The sequence below is a fragment of the Pogoniulus pusillus genome, chromosome 24 (assembly GCF_015220805.1).
Source record: "Pogoniulus pusillus isolate bPogPus1 chromosome 24, bPogPus1.pri, whole genome shotgun sequence".
Taxonomy (NCBI): Eukaryota; Metazoa; Chordata; class Aves; order Piciformes; family Lybiidae; genus Pogoniulus; species Pogoniulus pusillus.
Window position 1 is genome coordinate 5,620,368 of NC_087287.1, and position 18,154 is coordinate 5,638,521.

The window sequence follows — 18,154 nt, forward strand, 5'->3', positions numbered from 1 at the left end:
ACAGGCTATGAAAGAGCAAACTGTGCAGTGAAGGACACTGAAAGCAAGGATCAGCAGCTCTGTTCCTGAGAGACACTGCCTGGGTTTACTCCCCAGTAAAGACTCACCTTGGAGTGTAACCATACATGTGGTATTCCAAGCTTGGTGCCAAATTGATGGCTAAATAGCTTTTTGATATGTTTTTAGACAATGACTTGTGAAAGATGAGGTGTCAGGTCAATATGAAGGACATCTGATATGCTGATGCAGATAAAGAGTTGTGTTAAGACAGGTAAGTTTTCAAACCTGAGACCTTATGCATAAATTAATTACAGTGCTGCCAAGAGCTGAAAGAAAGGATAATAAGGGAAAAGAGGAAGCAGAAAATAAAGAGTTAAGACTAAGAAAACCTGCAGAAAGCACTAGGAGAAACAGGAAATGCATTAGAGGATGTGGGGATGGAAAAGAGCAGTCAAGGAAAAATATGTAAAGCAGCTGCAGTTCCCTAGAATGCTCTCCAAAATGCTAAAGCCTTCCAATCTTCAGTGTTTCTACAGGAAGTCTTCTTAACAGAGGCTTTCAGAGAAACCTGTTCACTGCCAAACCCCCCTGAGTTTACTTGACTGTGTGCACTAATAGCAGGCTTTACAGGAAACTGCTGCACTCTGCAGCTACAAAAGATGACAACGGACAAAATGCTGCTGTATCAGAATCATAGAACGGCTTAGGTTGGAAGGGACCTTAGAGATCATCTACTCCAACCTCCCTGACATGGGCAGAGATGCCTCTCAAATAGACTTGATTGCTCAAGGCCTCATCCAAACTGGCCTCGAACACCTCCAGCAACAAGGGCAACCACAGTCTTCCTAGGCAGCCTGTTCCAGAGTCTCACCACCCTCATACTGAAGAGCTTCCTAAGATCCCGTCTAAACCTACTCTCCCTTAGCTTCAAACCACTGCTTCTAGTTCTATTGCTGGACAGCCTTTTAAGTTGCTCTCTAGCTCTCCTGAAAGCTCCCTTCATGTACTGGAAGGCAGCTATAAGCTACTCCTAAGGCTGAGAGAAACATGGAAAGCTGCAACTCAACATGAAACTACAAAACCTTTAAACATTACTCATTTCCTACATGTAATTAATTCAGCAACTCCAGTTCCAACAAAATTTCTTTTGTGGCCACAGATCAGAAAGATTAATTGTATTAATGAATTACCATGACTTAATTGTGCAAAGATGGCACACTTCATACCTGTACTACTGTAATGCTGAGTCTGCCTACAGTACCCATTGGGCCTCCATACTGGAGCTGCTGAGCTGCTTGAGCATCCAGCTGGATTTGCTGCTGCTGCTGCGTTGGAGTGATGCGGAGAAAGTCTTGAGGAAGCTCACCAACATATACCTGAAAAGAAGAAAAAACCTTCACATTTCTGTCTTCCACGTTCATAAAGAGCAAGAAGAGTATCAAAGTAAAGCATTGGAAAGCACTCAGTAGGATTTAATGTAGTTTGACAGCATGGACAAAGTACAAATTAAATAACAGAACTGCCAACTCATGTAGAGAAGCCTCTCATGCTTGCTTCCAAACCCACCAATTTCCAACATAAGCCTCTGAAAAAGTAGGACATGCAAAGTCAAGGTTGCTTCAACTAAACATTTAAGAAGTCTGTACAAAAATTAAAGCTCAAGCTTCACATATGGCATCTGATGGGCACCCAGCTCCTTCACTTATTCATCACTCACATCAGAGCAAATCATCCCTGTGACACAGCATCCTGCCTTCATCTGGAAGGGTCACTTTGAAAGCCACCTTCAAGGCAGATCAGATAAACAGTGCTTTCTGTGAATCAAACCCTTCAACTTCACTAAATCCTTCAGCACTTAAATGTCTTAATGCTTTTCTGAGGTTAGACACAGTCAGCCTGGAACTAATCCCGGGGACAATTCCTGGACAAAATTCCACCACAGTCAAAACAAAGGAGGAATTCAAAATCTGATCTATCACAAGGAAGAAGCATGATGAAAAACCTAAAGCAGTAATATATTAAAGGAAGTTGAAACATGTGCCAGTATGACTCAGCAGTCACCATGTATCTTCTGTTGGCTTTGTAACAGCAAGTTTCTACCTCTTCCTCACAGGATCACAGGATGATAGGGGTTGGAAGGGATCCAAGGAAACCATCCAGTTCAACCCCCCTGCCAGAGTAGGACCATACAATCTAGTGCAGGTCACAGAGAAACACATTCAGACAGGCCTTGAAAGGCTCCAGAGAAGGAGTCTCCACAACCTCTCTGGGGAGCCTGTGCCAGTGCTCTGTGACCCTTACAGTAAAGAAGTTCCCCCTTGTGTTGAGGTGAAACCTCCTGTGCTGCAACTTACACTAGTCAAACAACAATGAACTGTGTCTAGGTTTAAACACTCAATGAATGTTATCAACAACACATTGAAAGTCATCATCACATTAAAATAACCAGCACACCATAATAATAAACTTTACAAGGCAAATGAAGTGTCATAGAATATTTATCACTAAGCTGCCCTCGTTTCTCTTCTCTGCAGAGTCAGTTACACATTTAACATGGAAGTGCCCAGCCCATCAAGACAAAAGGCAGAGCAATTTCTTGTGTTGCAATCCTAGGCAAGGTTACTCAATTGTGTGTCTGGCAGACAGATGCCTAGGAACATAATTGGAGAAGCTAACAGGCCTCTAGGACATAGCTTCTGAATATGAGACAAGATTGCATCTTGGAGACAGAAACTGCAACTCTTGCCAATTCACATTCTGTGTGACTACTGCTACCTTAGAGCCTCAGGATCCTGGCAGCAGGAGGTGTTACCTGCCAGAGAGACGAACTCTATCCAAGAAAGTAAGGAGGAGGTACTGAATGCCTCCTGCTAGGCTGCTGGGAGGGAGTAGAGGGAATTAGTTTTGTTTATAAGCATCTTAAAAATATTAACACCCTAAGCAGCTTAAAAATGAGGGGGAAAATGGGAGCAGAGAGGAAGAAGACTAAGCAAAGTATAACGATAGCATTAAAAGAAAGCTTATTTAACTCTAAACCTTCTCACAGAATTGTTTGGGTCGGAAGGGACCTCACAGATCATCTAGTTCCAACCCCCTGCCATGGGCAGGGACACCTCCTACTACATGAGGTTGATCAAGTCCCTGTCCAACTTGGCTTTGAACACTTCCAGGCTTGGAGCCTCCAGAGCTTCTCTGGGCAACCTGTTCCAATGCCACAGAGCCTCATTAAAATAGCTGTTATGAAAAAAAAAATAGTTAGTTTAAAAATATAACATAATCCATTCAGGAACAATTTGAAATGGCACCAGAATGAGCTATTTACATCACAGCAGGTGCCCTCCAACCCTTCACCTCCAGAAGTTTCAAAACTGGCATTACTAATCTCTCTCAGAATAGACATCATAAAGGTTTCCCGTAGAGAGAAGTGGTGGCTGCAGCTCTGAAATTACAATCCCACATCTGCATGCTCCCTCTCTTAGCTTCTCAGAAAACAGGGCAGCCTATTTCCTCTCCGCCATCTTAACATGGACTTTGGAAGGCTTTATCCATGCATATCAGAAGTCTAATAATAACTGTAAATTTTGTTCATGTCATCCAAACACTGCTTAAAAATAAAATATATAAATGACTCTCTGGACTGAGGCCCAAAAGGGAGAAAAAAAAATATACAAGGCAGTTTTCTTACAGCATCTAAGCTGTTTTACATCATTCAGTTACCTCACACAAAGCTACCAGGACTGGAATATCTCTCCCATGAAGACAGACTGAGAGCCTTGGAGATGGATGTTTCTGTGATTCTGTGTTTAGTCTGGAGAAGAGAAGGCTGAGAGGGGATTTTATCAATGTCTATAAATATCTGAGGAGTGGGTGTCAGGATGAAGATGCCAGGCTCTTTTTGGTGGTGCCCACTGATAGGACAAGGAACAATGGGTACAGGCTAGAAGAGGGGGTTCCACCTGAACATAAGGAGACTTTTCTTTACAGTGAGGGTGCTGGAGTCCTGGAATAGGCTGCCCAGAGAGACTGTGGAGTCTCCTTCTACAGAGACTTTCAAAACCTGCCTGGATATGTTCCTGCGTGACCTAGGGCACTAGGTGATCCTGCTTGGGCGGGGGGCTGGACTCAAAGTTCTCCTTCCAATCCCTACCATTCTGTGATCCTTATGCTGCAAGTACATAGCAGACATACACAGACACTGAAAACAGCTACTTTCACTGATTTCCCAGATCCAAGCAGTAAAGCTCTCCAAAGAGTAAGCAGAGCCTATGCTTAAATGTTCAGCTCTGACTGAGATTTGGTATGCAAGTCCTGATAATAAGGACTTGCATACCAGTAAAGGATCCAGGAGAGATGCTTATTAAGGAAAACACACTGCTCAGCAAGATCTTCTGCTAATTATAAGTCGATTCCAAATCAAATCACTAGTGTGCAATCTTTTTATCTGTAAAGAAAACAACCTAATTTAGGTCCTCCTCCAAGCATTAAAAAGCAGGCACATCATTGCCACCTCCCAATCTGAATCAAAACAAGAAAACAAAGTTACATAACCCGAGTTCAACCAGGTTTTGTTTTTAAAGCAAGGAGAACAAGTGACAAGCTTGTATCACTGATCCCACACAACACCCACCCTAAAGCCAATGCACATCCCTCTACTATAACAACACTTAAGGAAGAATGTGGAATTCAAACCCACTCTGCCACTAGCTACCGAACAAAAGTGTTATTCCGCTTAACATCTGAATTTTACTAGAACTCTTTTTTTCAAACAGGACACCAATAAGACAGGGCTAGGGTAGAACTGCAGTTCAGAAGGCAACATTTTAGCAAGCATTCATCTAAAAAAAGAAAAAAATCAAAGCCTGCATTGTAATTATTTTCTAATAAATGGGATTGCATATCAAAAATATGAACTACCTACAAACAGAAGGGAGGGCAAAGGAAAGCAGAACCAAAGGCAACCACAAATGCCCTGCCTTAGGCAACCATGGATATGATACATTCAGAGGACCATAACTAAGGCTTCCACACTGGCCATCATCAAGAAACACTGACAGACTCATAGAATCATTAAAAGCTCTTAGTTGGAAAGGACCTGCAAAGGTCTAGGGTTCAAAGAAGTTTCACAGAATCACAAAATGTTAGATGTTGGAAGAATGTCCAGAGAGCATCCAACCCTCCTGCCACAAACAGATAAAAAAACAAGCTTCAAAAAGCACCTAGCTGCTCAAAAGATTTTAAACATTCTCCTTTAAATGGTTTTACTGGTTTTAAGAAATGAATGAGAGAGACTTTCCACCTATGCTTTGCACTCTGAAGAATGGATCAGATGCATCTCGAGGTCCTGGAAGAGGTGGCTGATATTTTCTCATAGCTACTCCCTATCTTTGAAAAGGTCATGGAGATTAGAAATCCTCTACAACTGGAGAAAGGCAAATCTCATAACCAGCTTTCAAAAGGGCAAGAAGGATGACCTGAGGAAGCACAGGTAGGTCAGCTTTATTTTGGTTGGTACGAAATTTGTAGTTTAAGTCCTTCTGGAAGCCATTTCCAGACACACAAAGAAAAAAAATATCAAGGACTAGCATTCATCATCTTTTACCAAGCCTTTAAAAAGGAGGGGGAAAAAAGGCCAAACAGCCTTCTACAGCAAAATTATTAGAGTCTGTGAATAAGGAGAGAGCAACAGGTACCTAAGCCTGGTAATTAGAATTCAAATGGGTGAGCCACTTGCTGAATGAAAAACTAGTTGGGTCATGGAGCTCAGAACACAAAGTTCAGTGGTTGCCATTACTGAAGGTTGGTTCAAAGCAATGTTTATCAGAGGTCTGCACTGAGGCTAAGTAATTTTCTCTGGGCCAGTAACCAGAGGTGAGTACAGAATGTGCACTCAGCAGTTTTGAGGGTGACTCCAAATCTAGGGGGAAACGACTGGTATACTTGGACAGGATCAACAACCAGAGAGACAGAAGAATTTACTGGCAGGAATCTAACACAACTCAACAACAAGTGCTAAGTCCTGTACTTTGGACAGGAAAATTCCTGGCATTAGTACAGGCTAGAGAAAAACTGGCAGGACTGCAGCTCTACAGAGGAAAACCATGCAGGTCCTGGTGGAGAGCAAACTAAACATGAAGGAACAGAGCACTCTCTCAACAATGAAGCCTAAGAGCACTACACTGGAGCAACAGAAGCCCTGCCAGAAGGCTGAGGAAAACAATTGTTTGCCTTTGCTGGGCACTCCTTAGACCACATCTGGAACACTGCAAACAGTTTGAGGCCCAGCACTACATGAAAAATTATAAGCTTGAGTGAGCTCAGCAGAGAGTCACTACACTGGTAATGAATTCACACTAGGATAAGCATTAAGGACAAAGATAATTGCCAGCAATTCCAGAAACAGGCAAGCAGCAACAGAATAAGGGGACACAGTCTCAAGTTGTGCCAGGAGAGGTATAGGATGGACATTAGGAGGAAGTTTTTGACAGAGAGAGTGATCGGCATTGGAATGAGCTGCCCAGAGAGGTGGTGGAGTTGGCATCCCTAGAGGTGTTCAAAAAAATACTGGATGAGGCACTTAGTGCCATGGTTTAGTTGACTGGCTAGGGTTGGGTGATAGGCTGGACTGGATGAGCTTAGAGGTCTCTTCCAACCTGGCTGATTCTATGATTCTGTGATTTTTTTTCCACTCTACCACTAGACATACCAATGCTGATCTTTCCTCCAAGTCTTGCTTAAAAGAAAACATCAGTGGGTGCAGGAGCAAATAAGCCACTTAGAGCCTTAGGGTACTTATCTCTTAGAGGCCCAGAACTTCAAAGCGTTACCAATGCTGCCTTCACCATCTTCTGTCAAAGGAGCATGCTCCAGAGGTCAGATCACAGAGCTTAAGAATTAATACACATTTTGCTCAGAAACACTCAGTGACATCTTCCTTCCACAAGTTTTCAAACAACTTCTGGAATCCATATGGATTCCAACAGTGTGTCTTTAGGGAATTTCCACCTTCACAGATCAAGATTTTAACACTACAGACACCCACATTCTCATAAGAAACAAAATATCTCATTTGCCCAGGGAAGCTGTGGAGGCTCCAAACCTGGAGTGTTCAAGGCCAGGTTAGACGAGGCTTTGAGCAAGCAGATCTAGCAGGAGGTGTCCCTGTCCATGGCAGGGAAGTTGGAATTAGATAACCTATAAGGTCACTTCAAACCCAAAGCTTTCTGTGATTCTATGGTAACAAAATAGTCAATTTTACTCAGAACCATACTTATTTTGGTGATGATACTTTGTATTCACAATTGCTACTGTGACAACATGACATGTATCAATCTTGGACAACAAAACTGGAATTGCTCTCTTGTCACCTTTCTTCTTAAGTTCCAGGTTTGAGCAGCCTCAATACAAAACGGCAAGTAACATCAAAGGCTAAAAAACTCGTGTAGTTAAATAACAGTATTAGGACAAGAAAAGAGAAGTAATCATAAATAGAGCCTTGCTCATCAGATCTCAAATCACCAGAGCAGAAATCTTAGTCCTAGCTTGGTACTTGATCTAATTTTGGAGGAACTGATCAATTTGCCAGCATGGGGAATGAATTAAGCATGGAGAATAATTTTCCTAGCTAAGGAATCACAACTCTAAGGTTTTAGTATCTAAGACTTAACATGAAGCCTGATTGTGATGGTTTGGGTGTTATCCGCCCCCCACACTTTGGAAATCACCCAGACTGGACTCAGCCAGCTCTGGAAATTGAATGAAGCTTATATTTACAGCTTAGCAGAATACACAAGCAGATATTTACAGTATATACAGAAATATACAAGATAAAAGGTAATGCAGAAACACAACTCCCCTCCCAGAAACCTGAGTCCCCAGGAGGGGCTCTCAACCGTCCCTTCACCTTCCCCCTACCCCTCTCAATCTTACCCCAGTCCCAAGGAAGAATGGAGGTTCGGCCAGGGGGATTAGGAAGCAAAGTGGATTAGTCAAAGAGGCTAGAGAGAGATGTAGCTCAGCCAGTTCCCCAGCAGAAGCAAGACTCCCTTATCTATGTTTGGATTTTTGTTTTTATACATCTCAGCAAGCCTATGAGGAAAGCAGACATCACCATTGTTTTGCTTCCACAGCCTGCAATCTAATTCTTCTCACCAAAACATTCTAGCTAGCTTCAAACTAGCACACTGATCAAACTGTTTATTAACACCTCTCACTTAGAAAAGATAACAATGAGCAGCCCTTAAATGTTCAGTTGTAGTTTCGATTTCAGAATCTGGTTTCCTCTCAGAAGATTATAATGTGCAACAATGCACTAATTCCAAAACACTCTGATAACAGCCAGAAAAATCCATATTCTAACAGAATATTTACCATTAACAGGATGAACTCCAGTTCTGCTTCGTTGATAAAAACAGCAATCAGAAACTTTAATTACCCACCAAACAAGCACTATTACAAACCAAGATGCACAGCTGTAAGAACAGCACTGGCAACAGTAAAGTCCCATACTTCATCTTCTTGCCTACATGAAACAATCTCAGATATTTTCCTGCCTGTTCAAACAGAAAGGGACAGAACTGTTCTCTGCAGAGAGAAATGTTTCCCAATCCTGCAGCACCATTTAGTGGCTATTGATTTGTAATGCAGTCTTATAGAGAGAAACGAGTAGAAATCCATCTTCCACTCTTGAATTAAGAAAAGCTGGCAAGTAACTATCATACTGAAACCCTCACCTGTGAAAGGCAGCTTCATATTGCACAATTTATTCATTCATTTGAAAACATTCACATCCCTGAAGCAGATCAGACAAGGGAGAACAGCATGCACATGTAAGGGGAAAAAAAACCAACCAAACCCTGAAAACTAAAGCTGTACAAGATCATCACCACACAACTCTTCACTTGTCAGGCTTAAATCAATTTTAATTAACAAAAGATTGCCATGAGAGATATACAGGAGTACCAAGGCAGTTCTGAAACAAGGTATCTAGAATAACAACATTCTTAAGTGTTGAGATACAGTTCCTTTCAAACATTTAAGGACCAGGCAGTTAGGCTATTCAAACATCTCCAGTAAAGTTCTCACTAAAACTTCATCTCAACCCAGGAAGAGGATGTCACCAAGGTTAAGAGAAGTAGGTATTTAAAGTACTCAGCAACAACAACAACAACTAGCACCACGGGCAAGTAAAAGTTATTTCAAAAAGCCAGGCCACTCCACTTCATCTCAGCACAAATCAGGACTGCAATCAGGCCTGTTTCAGCTTTAGCCAAACCACTCCATTTCTTACCAATTCCTTCTCTTCCTACTCCCACATCCATTCGCTCAGTCTCCCCCCAGCCATCTCCAAAGATGAAGGATAACCAAAAGTGAAGTTAGTTCTAAACACCCTTTTGACTGTTTTTTTTTCCAGATATTTATACTATTTTCAGCTTTTCCCTCAGTCTCCCTCCAGTCATCTCCAAACATGAAGGATAATCAAAAGTGAAGTCAGTTGTAGACATCCTTTTGACTGGCTTTTTTTTTTCAGATAATTATATTATTTTCAGTTTTTGTGAGTAAAGCTTGTTAAATATTGACAGAATTCTATCTGGCCGCAATGACACCATCGACTCTCAAACATCAAGCCTTAGGGGACAGCAACTCCTTAATTCAGCACAAATTCAATCCTAAGAGCAGCCACTGTCTTTTCCCGATACCACTGAGAAGCAGCAAAAAAACTGAAATCACTTTTTAATGTTGGTTTTCTACTTATTTTTTTGTTCCAACAACAAAACCATCATCACAATCTGTTGTAAAATGCTTCTACTCCGGAAGACCAGATAAAGAAAGCATTTTAAGGGATTTAACTGATGATCATATTACTGCCATGACATAACTGATGCAGGTTTTCAAGATGGGCAGATGAATAATTCACTCCTGAGGTCTTTCATCACAACTGCACGGGCACACTGCTAGGAAACAAAATACAGTTTAAAAACCTGATTAAGAAAATCTCATTTTGCCTTCAGAGCACCGTCACAATGTCAGTTACTGACAGATTCTTCCCTACAGGATCGGCACATCAGCCGAGAACTGATGTTACACTGCAGCAACACCACACGCAGAGAACAACATCCCGGTGTATGGCAAGATTATTCCAGGGCAAAACCTGACGGCGAGACACATTTCCAATAAACTATTAACGACAACCCCCTCCCGGGAGATTACTAAATTGGCTTTAAAACTGCTCAGTCCCTCCCCCGCAGCACACTTGCCTACGTACTGCCACTGCATGCGTCCTTCAGCGCCTTTCAGGTCCCACCTTTCAGGTGGCAGTCTCCGAGACAGCGACCTGAACCTGCCCAGCCCGCCCGTGAGAGCAGAACGCTCTCCCCTGCTTCAAAGCGAAAGAGATGTAGTCGAAGTCTTTCCCCCCTCTGAAAGGCCCTCAGACAAAGAATGGGGAGCAGAGTCTCCTCAAGCCCCGTTCGGTAAAGCAGGAGCAGACTTCCTTCCCTCACCCCCTCCCCCGTACCCGGGCAGTCTGGAGAAGCAGAGATGTCTTTTCTGTCCCTTTTCCACTCAGACATGAGCCGCACGGGAGACAAGAAGGGGAAGCCGCCCTCGCACCGAGGCCCTCTGGCAGGAGCCGGGCCGCGGGGCAGAGGAACTGACAGAGGCCCCGCAGGCTCCAGCCAAGCCTCACCACTCAGGGCGGTGCGACCGCTGGAATTAACAGGAGAGCACCCTGCAGTACTCACCGGACCGCGTTGCGTGGTGACGGTGGTCGCCATGGCGCCTGCTCGGGGCCCAGCCGCTGCCTTCCCCGCCGCCAGGCCGGGCCGCCGCCGCCGCCGCCGCTGCCGTTACTCCCCGGGGGCCGCCGCTCAGCCGTCACTCAGCGCCCGCGCGCGGGTCAGCTGACCGCGGCACCGCCCCGGCCGCGCGGGGCTGCCCCGCCCCTTCTGGCGGCGGCCAGAGCCCGTCGTGCGCATGCGCAGAGGGTGGGCGCCGGGGGCAGGGCGCTCCCCCCGCACTGCGCATGCGCCTGTGGCCCGCTGGGCGGAGGCAGCGCGTGGGCGCGCCGCTGGCGTTCCGCATGCGCCCTGCGGCCGCCGCAGTGGAGCGCGGCGCTGCTGGCCACGCCGCTGCCGCTAGGGGGCGCCGTGGCGCCGGGAAGGAGTCGGCGCGAAAGCGGCGGGCGGCGCCGACATCTTGGGGCTGGCTTCGTGCGCTCCCGCCGGCGGAGGCGGACCCTCCGCGCCACCGCGGAGACGCGCGGAGTGGAGGCTTGGTGTGGCAGTCCAGGGAGGAGCCCTCGCCGGGTACGCTGCCAGGGGGTGCGATGCGCGTAAAGAAAGGGTGTTTCACCTTGCCTGGCCTGCCTTCTGCCCCCCCCGCCTGGTGCTAGTGGCTTTCCCGCGCTGAGGCCCTGACCCCCTTCGTCTCGCTAAGCAATTGCCGCCCTTCGCCAAGAACAAAAGCAGCTTAAACATTCATCCCAGCGCTGCCGGGGGAGATAAAATCCCATCGTTTCAAAGCCTATTTAAATAACTATTTCCTGTTGTTAGGAGCCGCTGCACGAATTTAGCCCTTAATTAAAATTCTAGCGCGGCTTTTGGCAGCTGGAAATAGAACAGTGCAATTAGCAACGCTCCAAATATAGCCCCAGCCTTTTATTCCACGCTACCCTAACATCTACTTGGGAGTGAGAACGGCCTCATCTTTCTACTTGTGTCTTGGCACTCAGGAAAAATGAGTACTACAGGATGTAATGGATGGGGAGCCATTGAAGGAGATGCAGTTGATGGCAGCTGAAAGTCAACCAGGCAGCTGAAGAGGCAGGCTGCAGTGTTCCCTCCTACCCCTGTCAGCAGTTCCTTTGCTGGAAGCAGAATTCAGGGCAACCTACAAAACCATTAAAAGTAGCAAATCATCCTTCCCTTGTTCCTACAGCTAGGAAGTGAAAAGCCATGGGTTCTTTAAGAAGGAGGGTAAATCCACCTCCTTCTTTCTTTGTTTTTTGGCTTAAGTCTCTCAGCTGTCATGCCTTTTTTTTTTGCAGAAGTGGTTGTGTTTCTTGGAGGTAAAGGGAATAGATGTGGGGTTTTTTTCACTGCCAGCACCAGAACGAGAGGACACAGCCTCAGGCTGCACCAGGGAAGATTTAGGCTGGAGGTGAGGAGAAAGTTCTTCACTGAGAGAGTCATTGGGCACTGGAATGGGCTGCCCGGGGAGGTGGTGGAGTCGCCGTCCCTGGAGCTGTTCAAGGCAGGACTGGACGTGGCACTTGGTGCCATGGTCTAGCCTTGAGCTCTGTGGTAAAGGGTTGGACTTGATGATCTGTGAGGTCTCTTCCAACCTTGGTGATACTGTGATACTTTTGACCAGGCCTTTCAGCAGAGGTAGTGCACTGTATGGAGAGGCAGTAGGATGTTGAACTGAGCTGGGTGATTAAGAACATGCAGCACTTAACACTGTCAGATACCTGCCCTTGCCTGTACAAAGCTTGTGTGCTGTCTGGTTGCATTGGTTTGTAACAAATGTTATCCAGATGGAGCCTTTTCCAAGAAACAATTCTCTTTATATACAAGCAGCAGAGTTTTGGTGATTAAATGCTAGAAGTTTCTTGAGCCAACATGATTAATTAGGACAAGGAGCAATGGATGGCAGCTGCAGCACAGGAGGTTCCACCTCAACACAAGGGGGAATGTCTTTACTGTGAGAGTCACAGAGCACTGGAACAGGCTGCCCAGTGAGGTTGTGGAGTCTCCTTCTCTGGAGCCTTTCAAGGCCTGCCTGGATGTGTTCCTGTGTGACCTGAGCTAGATTGTATGGTTCTGCTCTGGCAGAGGGGTTGGACTCTATGATCTCTTTGGTTCTCTTCCAACCCCTGACATCCTGTGAGCCTGTGCATGCAGCAAGTAAAACCCAGAGGTTACGGAGGAAGAGATGAGTGTTCATTATGACAGCCATGAGGGCAGGTGTATTAGAAGGGGTATGGTGAGTAGGTTGAGAGAGAGCTTCTTCTCCTCCTCTACTCTGCCCTGTTGAGGCTGCATCTGGAACATTGTGTGCAGTTTTGGGCCTTTTAGTTCAAGACAGGCCTCAGGGAAATGCTTGAAAGACTCTAATGCTGAGCCATGAAGATGCTGAAAGGAGTGGAACATCTTCCTTGTGAAGACAGGCTCAGGGGGCTGGGGCTCTTTAACTTGGATCAGAGGAGCCTGAGGGCTGCCCTCATTCCTGTTAATAAAGATGTGCAGGGCAGTGTGAGGAGGACCGAGCCAGCCTCTGCTCAGCTCAGGGATGTCCAGTGATAGGCCAAGGGGCAGTGGGGACAAGCTGCAGCAGAGGAGGCTCCAGGTAAGCGTAAGGATTTTTCTTTTTGCTGTGAGGGTGCTGGAGCTCTGGAAGAGGCTGCCCAGAGAGGTTGTGGAGTCTCCTTCTCTGGAGACATTCAAAACACACCTAGATGTGTTCCTGTATGACACACTTTAGGTGACCTTGCTCTGGCAAGGGAGTTGGACTGGATGTTTTTTCAAGGCCCATCCTCTAGCATTCTGCAATTCTGTGATCTTCCTATGTCTATAAGCACAAAAGCTACGAAATTAATTTAGGGTAAGTCAAGGGCAGTTAAGAGTTTTACTTGCTGCAGACTTCACTTAAAGAGTTGGTCTACTCACAACAATTCCCAAGTGACAAGACATGAGAAAACATTATTGTCTCTGTAAAATGTATATCAACATTAAAAAAACAGCAGTAGTAATGCTAACTCCAAGACTCAGATTTGTTTTCCTCAGGCAAAGCTTACACAGTGACAGGAACGAACATTGTGCCTTCCAGGCAGCACCACCATTTTCTAGCTGCATCCTTTATTTCCCTGTTTTATTACTGTTCCCAGGAAATCCACACAGACTCTAATCGCTTTTAATCACCATTTTTTTTAATCTATGCAGGAGAGAATCTGTTGTTAAAAGAGCCCTCGCTGTCCCTGGGGTGGATTAGTATCTGAAGGTGGCCTGGAAGCTCTCCAAAAACATCGCCTTTGCCATCTGGTGGACAAGCAGCAGAACAGCAAGTCCCCTTCGGCCAGCAGAGCCAGGTGCTTTTGTTTCCCCAAGCGCGGTTTTACCACAAATCGGGGAGCGCTGGTGCAAAAACATGAGGCGAGGCATCTGATGTCAGTGTAGTAATTAAAGGGGGAATGAAAGCCATGGGAAAGGGGGGAAAGAACGAAAGTCGTAAACCTCCCTTATTTGCAACATATGGGCATCATTAAAAAAAGGTTGAAAGGTAATTAAAGAAGCTATAATGGCAATAAATTGCATTTATCTTGTAATAAAATTTTAGATGTCAGTTTCCCCTATATGGGTCTATCATTCTCACCCTCTCCTCTCCATTGAATTATTCTGAGTTAATACCATTAACTACTTGAAGGAAGTTGTCACTTCTTCCACTGTCATTTCACTCTTAATTGTCATCATTTCCTCTCGTTCTGTGTCTTGATTTATATTCTGGTGAGTGGACAAAACCATTTCCTTCCTGTTTATACCTATTTCTTGAGTGTGAAAAGAGCAAACAAAATAGTGAAACAGATACAAGGAAAATGGTACCACACATGAAGAGGATTCCTACCAGAACTGCTGACAGACTGGCATGATACTAGGTACAGATCTGGATATAACAGCTAAGAGTGCTGCACATCCTCCACCTGTGAGACTAGAATGCCAAAATCTAGGTTGCTTTAGTCTTTATTTTCAACCAACAACTTCTGAATCCTGTCTTTTTAAAGATAAGGCAACAGGGAATTCTTCTGTTTGAAAAATAATTAGATAAATAGGGTAATCTGATTCAGTAAAAATGATGTGAGGGTTTCATTTGCTAGACTTCTCTCCAGAGAAGGCAGCAGCTTCTTTTTAAATGAGCAAACATGTTGATTTATTCACAGGTCCTGTGGGGAGGTATTTTTGCCAATCAAACATAACAGGTACACATTGTTGAACAACTTCAGGAGGAGTTGAGAGGATGCAACTCAACAAAAACAAACAGGTCACAAGACTTCGGCAAGAATAATCAAGTAGAAAACATAAGGGAGGGAGGACAAGCTAAGTGACAGCATGAGTGTCCTGCTGTGAGCATGCCCAGCACCAGCTCTGCTCACTGCTGTCCCTGCCCAGCTCAGGCTCTGCTCACTCAGACACTTTCTGCAGCTCAGGGCAGCTCTGCATAGCCAGGGGCTGCTCCTAGAAGGGAGAAGCTGATGGGGACAGTGCCTGCCATGGGCTGGGCTGCACAAAGGCTCTGCCTGAGACTTGCTCCTGGGCACACCAAGGGCACTGACACAGCTTGTGCCACACCTTGGGGGGCAGCACGTCAGAGGTGACACCTATGGGAAGGAGCAGACAGGACAGGTGGCTTTCAACTGCCCACCAAGGGATTGCAGCCAATGGATGGCATCTTGAGGAGCAAGCTGAGGGACCCCCAGAGTCAAGACTCTTCTTCATTGGCTGATGTCTCAGGAGGACTCTGTTCTGGCTTCCATCCCGATCTGTGTGTTCCTGAATCTACCTCCTGAATATGTTTCCTATCTGCTGCTGATTCCAATATGGGACTTCCCTAGTGTCTGCCCCCAGCCAGCAGTGCTGTCACTGGCATTGGGGGTTGGGCTCCATGTTGGTTTGTATCTCCATTTCATTGGATTGTTCTCATTTCCATCCCAGCTGGTTCAGTTTCTTTCCTGCCCCATCAGTTGCTCTCTCTCCTATTTTCCTTTTCTTTTTCCTTTGGAAAGGCAGAGGGATTCATGGAGAGTGTCTTGGTAGCCAGCCCAGCACTCACCCTTGACAGTGACAGAAAAAGATCTGGATGTTAAGACAGGTGATAGGCTGGACAGGAGTAAACAATGTCATCCTGCTGTGAAAGAAGCAAACCCTTTCTGCCATTTCTAGCCAGAGAAATTTCTCACCTACAGAGCATTCATTAATTCTTCAGCTCTGCTTGGAGCTGGCTGTGCCCCACCTAGGATGCTGTGACCATTTTGGATACTTCAAGGAATCTATGGTCCTATTAGGGAAAAGACAGAGGAAGACAACAATGATTATCAGGCTTCATGAAAGTATAAAGTAAGGAAGGGCTGCAAGAATTGGGTTTGACTGATGCTTATCTGAACAGCTAAACTTCAGAAGAATCTCGGAATCACAGAAAATTAGAGGTTGGAAGGGACCTCAACCTGGTTGATTCTATGATCATTAAGTCCAACTCCCCTGCCAAAAGCAGGATCACCCAGGGCAGTCCAAACAGGAATGCATCCAGGCAGGTTTTGAAAGCCTCCAGAGAAGGAGACTCCACAACCTCTCTGGGCAGCCTGTTCCAGTGCTGTCACCCTCACTGTAAAGAAGTTTCCCCTCACATTGAGTTGAATCCTTCTATGATCCAGCTTGTATCCATTGTACCTTATTACTGTGCACCACCAAAAAGAGCTTGGCCCCATCCACTTGACACCCACCCCTCAGATACTTATAGACATTGATCAGATCCCCTCTCAGTCTTCTCAGGACTAAGAAAATTAAGAGGTAAAACAATAGCAGTTTCAAATCCATAAAAAGTAATTCCAGTGAGAGGAGCAAGCTGATTTCTGTGTCTGTTGTGAACAGGACAGAGATGTTCTGCTCTCCTAACTGTTTGCTCATCTCTTTTGAAGCTGTATCTGGAAATTGATGTATTACCCAAATAACACTAAACACAGTCTCTGCACTGCTGCAATTTTCCCAGGGCATTAAAAATACCCTGTGAAAATACAATTCAGGAACTGGAGGAAAGGGGAGCAATCCTCCTGTGATTGTAGACTGCAGCCTTGAAGGCAGCTGCTGGCTGAAATTGGTTTCAGAGAAGCTTCTCACTCCCGTGCTGAATGAGCTTACAGAAAATCCTGGCACAAGCTTGATTTGAAATGAAATAACTCCCATTTCAGGCTGGACTGTGTGATGAAGATGTAGTTACAAAATAAATAATGATTCAGCTCTAACTTTCAGTTTTGTCCTTATTAAGTTGCTCAACCAGGTGTTGAAGCCAATAGAATTTGCTTTTCCTCTGCTGGAAAGCTATTCCGAGTGCAGCGTGGCTGAAGAGCAGCCACTTATTAGCTGCTCGGCTCTCAGCTTCTCAGCTCGAGTCCCTCACCGTTGCTCAGGCACCGCTTTTGCCAGCCCTCACCCCCCTCAGCCGGCAGCCGTGAGGCTGCAGCGTGGAATTTCACGGCAGTTGCGGCGGTGGGAAGTTGCCTGCTGCTTAACATCTCTGTTGCAGTGCCTGGCGTCAGGAGGGCTGCAGCGCTGATTTCCAGCTTCGGTTTGCAGTTCATTCTTTTCTCTCTTCAGTCCATCCAATTGAATTCCCTTGTGGCTTCAGTGCACTCTGCATCTTGGCTGAAATTCCTGGGTAATGCTCTTCTGTGCTCGTGTTTCACGGAGCCATCTTCCCTTTGCGATGAGGGATGCAATCCTTCTGCATCCCAACTGGACTGTGAGGATTAATTAAAGTTTGCAGCATGCTGTCAGTACCTTGCATGCCACTGAAGTGGAAATGATTGTTTGTTACAGGCAGTCTGAAAGCCAGCTGGGATTTCCATCTTATTGTTTCAGCCCTGTTGTACATCGTTAAGCTTCAGCTGGTACCACAAACAAAAGATTAGCGCTGCAGTCGGTTGTGTGGCCAGCGCCTCTACAAGGCCACAGAGGATCAGAGAACTGTTTAGGTTGGAATAGACCTCTAAGGTCATTCAGCCCAACCTTCAAACTAACACCACCATGGCCATTAAACTCTGTCCCCAAGTGCCATGTCCACAGGTTTCTTGAATGCCTCCAGGGATAGTGACTCCATTACCTCCCTGGGCAGCCTGTTCTAATGTCTGATGTCTGACCACTCTTGCAGCAAAGAATTGTTTCCAATCTAAACCTCCCCTTAGCACAGTTTCAGGCCATTTCCTCTCATTCTATTGCCTGATACTAGGGAGAAGAGACTAACCCTCACCTGGCTCCAACCTCCTTTCAGGGAGTTGTCGAGAGCAATGAGGTCTCCCCTCATCATACAACCTGAGCTGTGCTCAACACAGGACTCCAAAGGCTTGAAGCTTGCAACACCCCTTTTCTTTTTCTACATTTCCACTTTGGTATAG

General features: G+C 45.5%; 1 protein-coding gene and 1 long non-coding RNA gene across 3 annotated transcripts in view; one reads left to right on the forward strand and one right to left on the reverse strand.

Moving 5' to 3' along the window:
* Positions 1 to 10,892, reverse strand: part of TOLLIP (toll interacting protein) — a 32,178-nt gene extending 21,286 nt beyond the window's left edge. Inside the window, exons 1-2 of one of the 2 annotated variants that reach the window (XM_064163147.1) lie at positions 10,740 to 10,892; positions 1,227 to 1,376 (exon numbers count right to left, since the gene is read on the reverse strand). In XM_064163147.1, the coding sequence (XP_064019217.1) occupies positions 1,227 to 1,376; positions 10,740 to 10,772 (183 nt within the window). In that variant the 5' untranslated portion in view covers positions 10,773 to 10,892. The remainder of the gene's footprint in view (positions 1 to 1,226; positions 1,377 to 10,739) is intronic. The other variant, XM_064163148.1, reaches the window with a different exon arrangement.
* A 244-nt stretch (positions 10,893 to 11,136) lies between these two features.
* LOC135186303 (uncharacterized) lies at positions 11,137 to 14,337 on the forward strand. The gene is made up of 2 exons (XR_010306814.1): positions 11,137 to 11,303; positions 13,938 to 14,337. It is a non-coding gene; the product is annotated as an uncharacterized LOC135186303 (long non-coding RNA).
* Positions 14,338 to 18,154: the final 3,817 nt, after the last annotated feature.